The 13161-nt window shown below is 45.1% G+C and overlaps 1 protein-coding gene across 4 annotated transcripts in view; it reads left to right on the top strand.

Annotated features, from left to right (window-relative positions):
- Positions 1 to 12128, top strand: part of HMGXB4 (HMG-box containing 4) — a 43902-nt gene extending 31774 nt beyond the window's left edge. For all 4 annotated transcript variants that reach the window (XM_075551015.1, XM_075551017.1, XM_075551013.1 and 1 more), the window contains 4 exons: positions 40 to 145; positions 574 to 743; positions 9272 to 9394; positions 9836 to 12128. In XM_075551015.1, the coding sequence (XP_075407130.1) occupies positions 40 to 145; positions 574 to 743; positions 9272 to 9394; positions 9836 to 9880 (444 nt within the window). In that variant the 3' untranslated portion in view covers positions 9881 to 12128. The remainder of the gene's footprint in view (positions 1 to 39; positions 146 to 573; positions 744 to 9271; positions 9395 to 9835) is intronic.
- Positions 12129 to 13161: the final 1033 nt, after the last annotated feature.

Genomic DNA, 13161 nt, shown 5'->3' with positions numbered 1-13161 from the left:
TTTGCCCTTTTAAATTACTGGCTCCTGACCCAACTGCAGGTTTGGAAGCAGAAAGCGCAATACCTGCAGCACAAGCAGAACAAAGCAGAAGCGACCACCGTGAAGAGAAAAGCATGCGGCTCCGAAGGCTCCATGAAAGTGAAAGGTAGGCCAGAGTCCCTCCACCTTCAATGCCCCTGGAGGTCTGCAGCTTCTAGGAGAAGCACATCTTGACCCCCAGGAATGTTCCTGAGTGCTACAGGTCACCAAGTGATGATCACATTTGGGAAATGGAGGTCAGAGATAGCCAAACTGTGAAGGGCCAGATACAAATTATTCTAGGCTTTGGGGGCCACACCCAAGTTTCTGTCATGCATTCTTCTCTGTTGTTTTCTCTGGGGGTGATTTTGCTTTCCAACTCCTTAAGAGAGCAAAACCGTTCTTCGCTTATAGACCATACAAAACTAGGTCATAGGCTGATTTGGCACACAAGTCTGGTGTCAGTCACTGAAAAAAAAGAAACTTTAGCAAGAACATTTTTGTGGTGTTGACGACCACAGGTAAATTTGGTGTGTTTTGTCCCTCTCTTCTCAGCTTCTTCGACAGGAGTGCTGTCACCCCAAAAGAAGTCCCCACCCAGCACTATGCTTTTCCCAACCTCACCAGCCAAAGCCCCAGAAACAGAGCCCATTGATGTTGCTGCTCACCTCCAGCTGTTGGGGGAGTCCCTCAGCCTCATTGGCCACCGCCTGCAGGAAACTGAGGTAAGGACAGCGGTCAGTGGGGCGAGTCCAGGCCCTTAGATGACAGATTCGCGTACTCACCTCATAGGCACTCATGGAGGCTATGCATGGCAGTGCAGCCAGGTGCTCAGGGCACACTGATGAAGAAGCCACATGGTCATAAGAAACATCTGCAGATTTGGGATCGACCTGCTGGTTCTCAAATTTACACTAGTACTAGCCTCTTGAAATGCTGCTCCACACACACACTCAAAATCCTTTTATTAAAAGGTGGGGGAGCATGGAAATGATGAATAAAAATCCTAGGGCAATTTGGATCGCTTGAACTTCTAAGAGATGGACCTGTCTGTGCATTTACAGCAAGATTTTAGGTAAACAGACTAGATTGTGTAGGTCAGGTTAAGAGTTCCTCTACCTCTTTAAAAATAGGTAGCAAACCGATGATCCCTTCAGGACCAGTGGTGAGAGTGGCGATGGTGGGGTGGAAAGGAGAAACCGATGACAGGGATCTACATATAACCTCTTCCCTGTGGGGCAGTCAACAGAAAAGTTGGTGAAGGGAGACGTCGGACAGTGTAAGATATGACATATCAATAATTTACAAATTATCAAGGGTTCATGAGTGAGGGTGAAGCAGGGAGGGAAGGGGGAAATGAGGAGCTGATGCCAGGGGCTTAAGTAGAGGGCAAATGTTTTGAGAATGATAATGGCAACGAATGTACAAATGTGCTTGACACAATTGATGTATGTATGGATAAGAGTGATAAGAGTTGTATGAGCCCCCAATAAAATGATTAAAAAGAAAATATGTAACAAATATGGGGAAGTTGGGATTCTCAAGTTCTTTGTTGGTCTCTGCACTCGAATTATATTGGGTTTTGTGCCCTGGGGAGATCTTTGTCTTTTTAAAGTTCAATTTCAAAATCACTTAACCTACAAAGCTGTCATGTTCCATTTCTATTTCCATATTCAATTTCTATCCAGATGACCCCTGTGGCTAACCCAGTGGTGAAGTCATCTAGCTTTCCAGTGGTTCTAATAGAACATTTCAGCAAAGAGAGACTACACCCTCCCAGAAGCCATTTTTAGCTATTTCACCTTTTATCGGCTGTTACCCAACAAATAAAATACCAAAGGCCTCAAGACCTGACACTGTATCTGGTTTGATTTTTATTCATTTTTTATACTTAGCCCTTCCCATATTTCCTAGCAAGTTAGAAGTAAAAATTATTTCTTTTAAACACTTTCCATATATCAGATTTTCTCTGATATTCCTATTTAGTTTAGCAAATATTTGTTGAGTACGTAGGTATTATTCCAAGAATTTGGGGAATAGAAAATGTGACTAGCAAAGTATAAACAGGAAGTTTGCAGTCTAGCTGGAAAGTGTGTGTGTGTGTACATAGTTTGCCATCTGTGTTGCTAGGTGCCATCTTTTGGTTTTGATTCACAGCAACCCTGTGTACGACAGATGTGTCTAAAGATATGTGTGCGTACTTACACAGCTTTGTATACGCACAGGAGGGTTTCAGAAAGTTTGCGGGGAAATGGAGTTAAGAAATACTATCATTTTCCCACAAATGTGTTGCAAGTCCCGTAGTACATATATTTAACCGTTTAAAACAAACCAGCTTCTCTGAGTGAGTTACTTATACTTCATAACCATAACAGAAAGCGTCTCAGATTTTCTACTCCACTTTGTTTTTTTAACCACTGTATTAACTCATACCATGTGTAAAACCTACTGAAGTTGTCGAGGATTCCATTTACTTGGATACACGAGCAGTGCCATGCGAGTGGCAGTCAAGAAATCAAAGAAAGAATGTGTTCCTTGTGGGGCATCTGCTACAGAAGTCCTCTTTAAAATATTCAAAAGCAAAGATTTCACTTTGGGGACAAAGATTCTTCTCACCCAAGCCATGTTATAAGACACTCTTTAAAGAAGTAAAAAAAGACACCCTTGACTCAAGCCTCATCTGCATGTCAATAAGGAAGATTGAAGAATCGGTGCCTTTGAATTACGGTGTTGTGGAAGAATATTGCATATACCATGGACTTCCAGAAGAATAAATAAATCTATGTCTTGGAAGAAGTACAGCCAGAGAGTGCTCCTTAGAAGTGAGGATGGCTTAACTTCACCCCTGTCACATTGCCGGGAGGACCCAGCCCCTGGAGACAGACATCCTACTTGGTAAACGAAGGGTCAGCAAGAAGAGGAAGGCCCTCATCAAGGTGGACTGGCACCTCGCCGCTGCAGTGTAGGCGACAATCGAGTGGATGCCGCAGGACCAGGCACTGTTCCATTGTCTTGCACGTACCATATGGTCACTGTGATTGGATCTGACTCAGTGGCACCTAACGACAATAGTGTATTCACAGAACATGGATCCGTCGCCACTGTCTAGTTCTAGAACCATTTTATCACTACACATCCACCCCCTGCGACAAAAGAACCCATACCCATTAGCAGTCACTGCCTGACCCTGCTGGTTTGCTTTTTTTAGAACTTTAGTCATTTAGATACATCCTCACAATTTGGCAATTTGCTCATGCCACTTAAACTCTTTCATTGCTTTTGTATTTTTATCTAAATCAACCTGCCTGTGCATGCACAAAAATATCCTTAATATCACAAGTGTCATATTCCAGGGAACTTTTTCTGGTGTGTCACAATGGATACATAACTATGAGAAATAGTTCGTGTTCATTGATGTACCAATTGGAAATGCATGCCACACTTTAGGGAACGGTGATCTGTACCATTTGCTCACCGAAAGATCGAGTCCCTGAAAGCTGCCGATATGAAGAGTCTAGTTTGCCCCATTTCCAACCCTCTTGTGCTGCAACCACAAGGTTGACAGTTCAAAGCCACCTGTTACTCTGCACGAGAAAGGGAAGGCTGGCTGATTCCCTCAAGATTTACAGCCTCAGAGACCCTATGCAGGGTTGCTTTGAACCAGCATTGACTGCATGGTCCTGGACTCTCATTCTGTAGGAGGTGCTGCCTTAAGTGGTTAAAGGTCGATTGGAGAACATGAAGGGTTAAGCTAGGCAGTACTGTGCAGATGCTCTCCATTTTGCAATCACGTAATTATCCTTTTTTATATGTTCTAAGCCATAACCCCATATGCTAATGAGTCAGGATTAAACCAAAAAACAGACTCACTGCCGTTGAGTCCATTCCAAGTTAAAGCCACCCTACAGGACAGGATGCAATTGCTCCTGCGGGTTACCAAAACTACACTGCTTACAGGAGTAGAAAAGCCTTCCTTTTCCCCATGGCTGGCAGTTAGCCGCCTAACTAGTAACCACCTCGGCACCAGGATTAGTGTGGGCTTTTTCTTGAGGCGCAGCCTTGCAAGAGTGTATGAGCCAAGTCACACTTTTACTCTGGTTCCCCTTATCCACCCTGCTCATATCCTTACTGAAATCACTTGAGTCCAACCCTTATTTTAATCACACTTTGTGTCTCGTTTTCACTCGGTGCCAGCCAGTCCATTATAACTCAGCAACCTTATGTCCAACAGAACAAAACCTTGCACAGTCCTGTACCACGTTCACCATCGTTGCTATGTTGGGGCCTGTTGGGGCACTACTGTGTAACTTCATCTCACTGAGGTTCTCTGTGCTGGCCTACTTTACCACGCAGGATGCCCTTCTCTAGGGAGTTGGTGTTGGTGCCCCAGAATCAGTTCCATGCCATCCTGACAGTTCTTATGGTTGAGCCATTGTCGCACGGTTGTGTTAATCCATCTCCTTGGGGGCCTTTCCCTCTCCTTTATCAAACATGCTGTCCTTCTCCAGGGACTGGGCTCTTCTCACCACATGGCCAAAGTATGCAAGATGAAGTCTTGCCATCCTTGCCTCTAAGGAGCACTCTGGCTTTACTTCTTCTAAGACAGATTGGTTTGTCCCTTTAGCAGTCCATGGTACTTTGAATATTCTTCAGCAGCACAATTTTCAAAAGCATCGGTCTTCTTTGGTTTTCCTCATTCAGTGTCCAACTTTCACATGCATGTGAGGCACTTGAAAACACCTGGCCTGGGTCAGGCGCACCACAATCCTCAAAGGAACATCCGTGGTTTGCAGTACGCTAAAGAGGTCCTATGATTTGTGGAAAGCTGTGGAGGACAGTGAGAGCCCAAAACCCATCTGCAGAGGATCCCGGCAGACTGAGCTTCTGGCAGCTCTACTAGCCGCAGCCAAGAGTCACACCCTTACTGTCAGGCAGAGACCATGGTAATCTTGAATGTGCTCATTCAAACTCAGTACTTGGCCAGATGACCTCCCTATAGACCTTACCTGAATTGGTTCTGGGTGCAAGTACCTCTTCGTTGTTCCATGACAGAAATTTCTTTCCTGACTTTTTTTTAATAAATCATTTTATTGGGGCTCATACAACTCTTATCTCAATCCATACATACATTAATTGAGTAAAGCACCCTTATACATTCGTTGCCCTCATCATTCTCAAAATTCGCCTTCCACTTGAGTTCCTGGAATCAGCTCATTTTCCTTTTTCCCCTCCCTCTCCCTCACAAACCCTTAATAACTTATAAATTATTACTCTATCCTATCTTACACTGCCCGGCGTCTCCCCTCACCCACTTTCCTGTTGCTCATCCCCCAGAGATGAGGTTACATGTAGATTCCTGAGATCGGTTCCCCCTTTCTACACCCCCTTCCCTCCCGGTGTCGCCTACTCTCACCACTGGTCCTGAGGGGTTCATCCGTCCTAGACTCCCTGTGTTTCCAGATCCCTACTGCACCTCTCTGCATCCTCTGGTCTAATCAGGTTCCCTGGCTTTTTTGATGTTAATGGTGGGTCTTATCTGTCTTACTCATTATTTGTATTTTGGTCTTTTTATTATTATTATATCCTTACCACCCTATTTCTATTTTGTTTTTATTGTTTCTGTTGGGTTTCCCAGCTTGTGAGGCACAGGACTGGAAACAAGGCTAACACCAAACACAAGTGTTGATGTAGGGGTCGGGGTGAGGGGCAGGGAGGGGAAAGGGGGTTTCAGGAACTAAAAAAGGAAGGCAGGAGCAGGGAGGGAGCCCTGGAACTGACTGACTCCACAACACATTGTAAAGACGATTCAACCATGGGGGGTGGGGCGGATGTTCTAAAATTGATATGGTGATGATTGCCCAACTCTCCTTGGTATAACTGAGTGATTAAACTACTGAATTGTATGATATGTAAATTATGTGCCCATAAAACTGTTCCTAAGAGAGAGAGAGGTCCTGTGCAGCGCATTTACCCAGGGCAACGTGTCTTGATCTCTTGATTGTTGCTTCCTTGAGCATTGATTTTGGACCCAAGCAAGCAAAACCCCTGACAACTGCAACTCTCCATTTGTCTTAATGTTACCTATTGGTCCACTTGTGAGGATTTCAGTCTTCCTCGAATCCTGATGCCACTTCTTCATCGAAGCCAGCTTCTCTGATGATTTGCTCAGCATGCACACCTCTCCTGATCTTAAACCATGTAGTCTTCCCTTTTTCCATTCACCACTGCCTCTTCATCCGTGTATGAGTTCAGAGGGGCACGATGAAATGTTGGGGAATCCCCACGTTTCTCAAGGCTATCCATAGTTGGTTATGATTCACACAGTCCATTGCCTTGACACAGTCAATAAAACAAGTGAACATGGTAGTCTCTGCTTTCAGCCAAGATCCATCTGACATCAGCAATGATGCCCAGTCCTCTTCTGAATCCAAGCGGGACCTGTGGCATCTCCCTGTCAATGTACTGCTGCAACCATTGTTGGATGATCTTCAGCAGAATTTTACTTGCATGTGATGTCATTGCTATTGATCTGTAATTTGAGCATTCTTATGAGTCACCTTTCTTTGGAATGGGCACAAATAAGGATCTCTTCCGGTCAGTTGGCCAAGTAGCTGTCTTCCAAATCTCCTGGCACAGATGAGTGTGTGCTTCCAGTGCTTCTTCAGCTTTTGAAACATTTCCATTGGTGTTTTATCAATACCTGGAACCTGGTTGTTGGCTGATGCTTTCAGTGCAGTGTGAACTCTTCCTTCAGAACCGTTGGTCCTTGCTCATATGCTACTTCTTGAAATTGTGGAATGTCAAGTAGTCCTTTGTGGCGCAGGGACTGTGAATTCTTGCCATCTTCTTTTGAAGCTTCCTGCATCAGGCAGTATTTTGCCCGTAGAGTCCTTCAAGATTGCAACTCAGGCTTGAGTTTTACCCTGAATCTCTTCCCTGCACGACGTGCTGAGTGTGTTCTTTCCTTTGGTTCCCCTCTCGGCTGTGCAGATTTCATTAGAATAGTTACTTTGTCTTCTCGAGCTGCCCTTTGAAGTTTTCTCCATTTTTGTGCAGTTCTTTCATGTCACCACTCCTCCCATTAAGAGCAAGTTGTGGAGTCTCTTCTGACACCCACTTTTTTACTTTCTTTCCTGTCCTTTGCGTGGCCTTCTGCTGTCCATGTGAAGTATGAAATTTCTTGATGTCCTCCCACAGCTCATAAGGTCTTCTGTCATTCGTGTTCCTTGAGATGATCTGCAAATTCAGATGTGACAGACCTAAGGTCATATTTTGGCTCTAGTGGACTTGTTTTAATTTCCCTCAGCTTCAATCTGATCTTACATACGAGCAATTGAAGAACCATTCTACAGTCGGCCCTGGCCCGTTTGGGCTCCTGATGTGTGCTTCTCTCCACTGTCTCTTCCACAGATGTAGCCAGTTTGTTTAATTTCTGTGTATTTCGTCCGGAGAAGTCCATGTGTGTAATTAACCATTTGTGTTGTTCAAAAATGTATGTGCGAAGAGTTGTCATTGGTCATGAAAAATTCTGTTGTGCAATCTCTGATTCGTTTCTGTCAAGGTTATATTTTCCAACCACAGCTTCTTCCTCTTTTTCCCAACTTTTCCGTTCTATTTGTCAATAATTATCTATGCATCTTGTCTGCATGTTTGATCAATTGCAGGCTGACGACAGTAGAGTTCTTCAGTTTGTGCATCACCTGCTTTTGCTGTTGGCCCATAATTTCCACTGATAGTTGGATTGCTTGGACTTCCTTGTATTCCAGTAGACATGATCCTGTCAGACAGCAGTGTACATTTCAAGATCTATCTTTTTGACGATGAGTACAACACCATTCCGCTTGAATCCATCATTCCCAGCATAGTAAACCTTATTATTATTGTTTTATTCAAAATGGCCAGGAACAGTAGAATAACCATTTTTATGCATCTCATTTTTTGACAACTTCCAGTTTCCTTGTACTTACACTTCGTACGTTCCAAATTCCAGTCACGCATTGTTGCTTGCAGCTTTTTCTTCTCATGTCGAGTCGTACGCCATTGGCAACTAAACGTCTCGAAGGCTTTCCTCCTTCCACATCATTGTGGTCTTCCTCAGTCAGCCTCTCGGAGGGGTCAGTGAAGAGGAAGAGGAAGAGGAAGATAACAGTGACTGGGAGTGCCCAGCACCGGGCAGGGCTGCCTTCTGTTGTACACAGGGCTGTGATCAGTCAGAGGTGGCTCGATGCAACAGAACCTTCCAGGAGAGAGGTTAGGTGACTGCCAGTGGGTAATGTGGTTTAGGGCTATAAAAAGAAACCTGTAAATACGAGGAGGTACCCCCCAAAACAACTTTTATAATACACTTTATTCCTGCTAGCCAAGCATCGAGCAGCATACTCTGAGTTAGTGCAACCAGTGGTGTTGCCGGGGAAAGTTCCCTTTGGTCCCAGTGAATTTTTTTCTAAAAGCACTTTCATTTGAGCCTCGTTTTTTGTGATGGCTGATTTAAGCAAACAGCATGCAGCTGTTAAATTTTGTTTCTTCCTTGGGGAAAATTGCTACAGAAACTGTTGTGATGTTGAACACAGCTTACATGGACAGCACTATGGGAAAAACTCAAGTGTACACGTGGTTCTCTTGTTTCAAAAAAGGTGAAATATCTATTGATGACCTGGTTCTGGATGTCTGTCAACTTCCCAAACGGACGAAAATGTCGACTCATAAGGGATTCGTTCCACCAGATCAGACTGTTAATAAAGCTTTCTATTTAGAGGTTCTAAAACGATTGCATAACAGTGTGCAACAAAAAAGGCCTGACTTGTGGCAGGCAGGGACTCAGTTTGCCACCACGACAATGCACCTGCTCGGGCAGCCATCTCAATGGGCCAGTTTTTGGCAAAAGAAAACAGTATGCCTCTCTTGCCCCACGCACCTGACCTCGCTCCCTGTGACTTCTTTTTGTTTCTGTAAATGAAGAGAAACATGAAAAGGACAGTGATTTGATGACAAATAAGTGGTGGAAAAAAAACAAACGAGGGAGGTGCTGTCAGACATCCAAACACTGAGTGAAAAGTGTTTCCCAGAATGAAACCCCAGATTTGACAAATGTATGAAGTGTAACAGCGAGTACTTTGAAGATGTTAGGGTGGTTTTATAAAAAGAAATTAAATGCATAGCTGTGAAAATAATTCAATTTGGGGGGGGGGGCGGTCCTCCTAGTACATTGGGTCAGTTACATTCCCTCCCCTGCCCTGCCCTGCTCCCCTTTCAGGGAATGGTTGCTGTGTCTGGCAGTCTGTCCGTGCTGCTGGATTCCATCATCTGTGCACTTGGCCCCTTGGCGTGTCTGACCACACAACTACCTGAATTGAACGGCTGTCCCAAGCAAGTCTTGGTGAGTTGTCCTTGGATCTTGGGGCTGAGTCCCTCGGGAGCAAGAGAAACCCTGACTTTCCAGAAGCACTGTCAGGCGAAGGCTTGAGAGTCTTCATGCCAGGTTGCAGCCCCTTCATAGGTCAGCCCATGGTACTTGACGCTAGAATGCGACCATGTTGTCAGAGGAACCGAGCTTTGCATTCAGGGAAGCTTGAAAGCACGCCTTCTCCCCAAGGAGAAGAGCCTTCCAGCCCTGGGGGCCTGTGATTCCCATCTGCCCTTTGTTTTCTAACCCTGAGACTAATGGGAAAGGCTGGTAGAGAAACTCCCAGCATGCCAGACAGCAGGATCTTCTCCCCACTGTGATTTCGCCTCCTCCCTCTCCCTTGAAGGAAGAAACGGTTCTCAGAAAACCAGGGTGAAGTACTCTTCAACTGAACCTTTTTTCCTTGCCTTACAGTCGAACACTCTAGACAACATTGCTTACATCATGCCTGGACTCTGACAGCAAAGAATCCTGGGACAGAAACCTGATTCTACCCCATTGCTGGCTGGCTGTGTATATGTGACTGTTCCACATCCTTCACTGGTCTCGGTGCAGGTTTTAAATTTTTATATGTGTATATACATAATGTACAATATATACATAGGACTTTAACGATGTTGTTATTAATAATTTTATGAAATGGCAAAGGTTTGGCCAAGAGTAAAACCTTAGAATGAATCTGGGCTGGGGTTCTCCTTTCTCCTGTGGTGGATCCATCTGCCTTAATCAATGTAACTTGGGGGCTGGGGGCTAGTTCCGGGTGCCGAGTATATCCTTTTATGGACAGCTAAAAGGTGTTTTTTTCCCAAAGTCAGTTGTACCTCCAGACCCATCACTGACCATTTGCCTTACCTGTCTTGTAGTCTAAAATTTAATAGGAAAGACTTATGGGAAGATGGCCATTACCTAAGGCATAAAGCCCTGCAGCTTGAAGTGACCTCGGCGGAAGGTGATAAAAGCATTCCCATCCTGTAGCTACTGAGATGACTAGGAGCCGAGTAGGTGGGTCCGTTCCAGTTCCTACTACATATGTGTCCATGTCTCAAAATTCATTGTAATCATTGATACCTTTGGCGGCTTCATTAGAGGCCAAGGGGTCACGGAAGCTCTGGCAGCATCAACAGTTTGGAGAGGGCAAAGTTGCCCATACCACCAGTTGGACTTAACTGGCCCAGAATAATCTAAGAGCTGGTGTCTCTTGTCGGCAGCATTTAGTTCGCCACCAAGTCGTCACCCCTTTTGCTGCGTGGTTGTGCGGGAGCCATGAGGGCAGGCTCTGCCCGCGGGCATCTTGGGTACATGTTACACCCCCCCTGGTGGGCAGTTAAGCTGTTTTGCATTCCACACACGAGTTGAAAAAAGAGTACTTGATGTTCACGGAGGTTTATTTATGTGCGCGTGGGAATGTGTTTTAATTTTGTGTATTTAACTTTTTAAATCTTCGACTTTAATTTATCCTGTAAATTTCTGTACATATAATTTAATAACAAAGTCTCCACAAGCAGGAGCACGTGGAAGATACAGAGTTGCCGTTTCTTCCTTCCTCCCTCCCTTCCTTCCTCTGCTCTGCTATAAAACTCCAATCATTTACATTTTAAGGTATTCAGCCTCAAAAAGAATCATTATTATATTGGGTTTCTGCATCTTTATGAAGACTTTTATAAAGTCCTTCAATAATGTCAAGGAAGTAAAATTAAAAAGAATGTTGCCATTCCCAGCCCCTCTTATTTCCAAAACCAGACTTTTGCTTCCCAGTTGGCGAGAAGATAGTTGAGCACGGCAGGACTGTGCTGGATTCGGTGTGAGGTTAGCTGGTGCTCTGAGGAGCTCAGCTCGAGGCAGCGGGGTGTCTCTTCCCCTGGCCTGGGCGTGGCACTCGGACGTCACAGCCAGCCCTGGGGGACGCTGCAGCCAGCGGGCGTCCTGTTTCCTTCCTTTCCCCTCTCCCCATCAGGGTGTCCCGACACGGCCTGTATTTCTCAACAGTCTTCTGGCAGCTGAGTGCCTTTCTCAGCTCGACAGCTCTGAGATTTAACTGGGGAGACAAAAGCCTCGGGAGTGTGTGGGAACTGAAATCAAGAGGAGCAGGAATCTTGATTTCTTGGGTTAAACGAGTGTTTCCCAAAGACGGTGAGACCGCCTCTTGGGAGGCCCTACAATGATCCGAGGGACCTGGAAAAGCAGACGCCTACACTTTATCCTTGATTTGGGGCTACAGGACAGACGTTTTCCTTTGCCCGGGAGACACTCTATTTTTTTTTTAAAGGGGCAGTAGGCCAAATTAGTGTGGGAACTTATGGATTAGACCCTCCGTCCACACCTCGAGTCTGCCCCATGGAAGCTTTCAGTTTGACACGGGGTGCTCAAGGAGGGGCTTTGGAGACAGGGATTAGTACAAAAAGAACCAGTCCTGCCGGCGTCTGTCCGCTTCCATGCCATTCTGATGAGCACTTGCTTCCTGTTTTTGCTCTTTTCACCCCAGCCCTCTTGTATTTGTATTTAAAATTTGTACACATTTGTATAATAACCTTTACCTCGTAGTATTGGGTATTAGTAGAGAAAAACTTTGGATTCAGACCTTCTTGCAATTTTTATATCATTGTTTTATTTTTGTTTTTTAAATACTAGTGGTTTGATCCAAATCCCATTACAGTTGTATAAAGAAATAAAATTTTGTACTTATATATTAAAAAAATCACATTTTTAATATTTGTAGTCCAGTCTCAGCTATCTTTTCCATGCTGCAAACCAAAGTCATTGTGGATTCATAAAGCTTCCATTTTCCACGCTACATTGTACCATCATTTGGGGATGGGGTGGGGATCAGATGGGGCAGGAGCCATTGGCCCCGAATAGAGGGCTTATTTCTAACCTGTGCCGCATCCCTTGTACACCCCTTGTTTGGTCCCCATTGAGTCTGGGGTGAGGGACCATTTTATTTTCTCTTGCAAATTTCAAATGCAGTGGCTCTACCTGAGAACTGGCTTGATCCACTGGGAATTGTACGTCAAAGAATGTCACTGTGGTGAGCTGACCCCAGAAGAGACCACTCTCCTTGTGAGCACGGACTGCCTCTAAGTCAGGCGGCGGCACCATCCTGCCTGACTTAGTGGTGCTGAATAAACTCCATTCGTGCTTCCAAGCTCCATCCATGAAAGCCCGCAGCCAGTCAGCGTGCCATGCGTGTGGAGTGTCACTCTGAGCATGGAGTGTGTGGCAGTTTGAGCTTTCAAGGTAAAAATTTCCATGCAAACAGCTAGACGTTAAGTGGTTACAAAGCTGCTTTACGGAGAGGCGGCAAGAAAGAGACTACCTTATAGATGGAATTGCGGACTTCATCCCGTTAGCCTCCCAAAGGCCTGACAAGGTACATACCTCACAGTTGAGGAAACATGCAAAAAGTATTTTTTCGAAGGGCACACGACTAGTAAATGGCAAATCCAAGAACAATAACACAGTGACCCCTAGAAAGAGCCTTGACTCTAAACGGACATTTTCACACTTAAACCGTACATACACGTGTATGCACGTTAGGGTCTTTCTCCACGCCACCAGGTTGCTTCTGGTTTGTAGAGACTCCACTTAGGGCTCCTGATATAGTTAAAGTTCATTGTGCCAACCTGGACAATAAACACACGTGGGGTTAATTGAAGGGCAGAGGGATAAATGGCTCTGTGAGCCTCACTTTTTCTAGTTCTCGGGTCTCTTGCTTTGTGATGGTCGGACCAGGGTGCAGCTGC

Source organism: Tenrec ecaudatus, chromosome 6 (genome assembly GCF_050624435.1).
Source record: "Tenrec ecaudatus isolate mTenEca1 chromosome 6, mTenEca1.hap1, whole genome shotgun sequence".
In the NCBI taxonomy this organism is placed as follows: domain Eukaryota; kingdom Metazoa; phylum Chordata; class Mammalia; order Afrosoricida; family Tenrecidae; genus Tenrec; species Tenrec ecaudatus.
The sequence above is the reverse complement of the archived record's forward strand: the minus strand, read 5'-3'. Positions and strand labels throughout refer to the sequence as shown.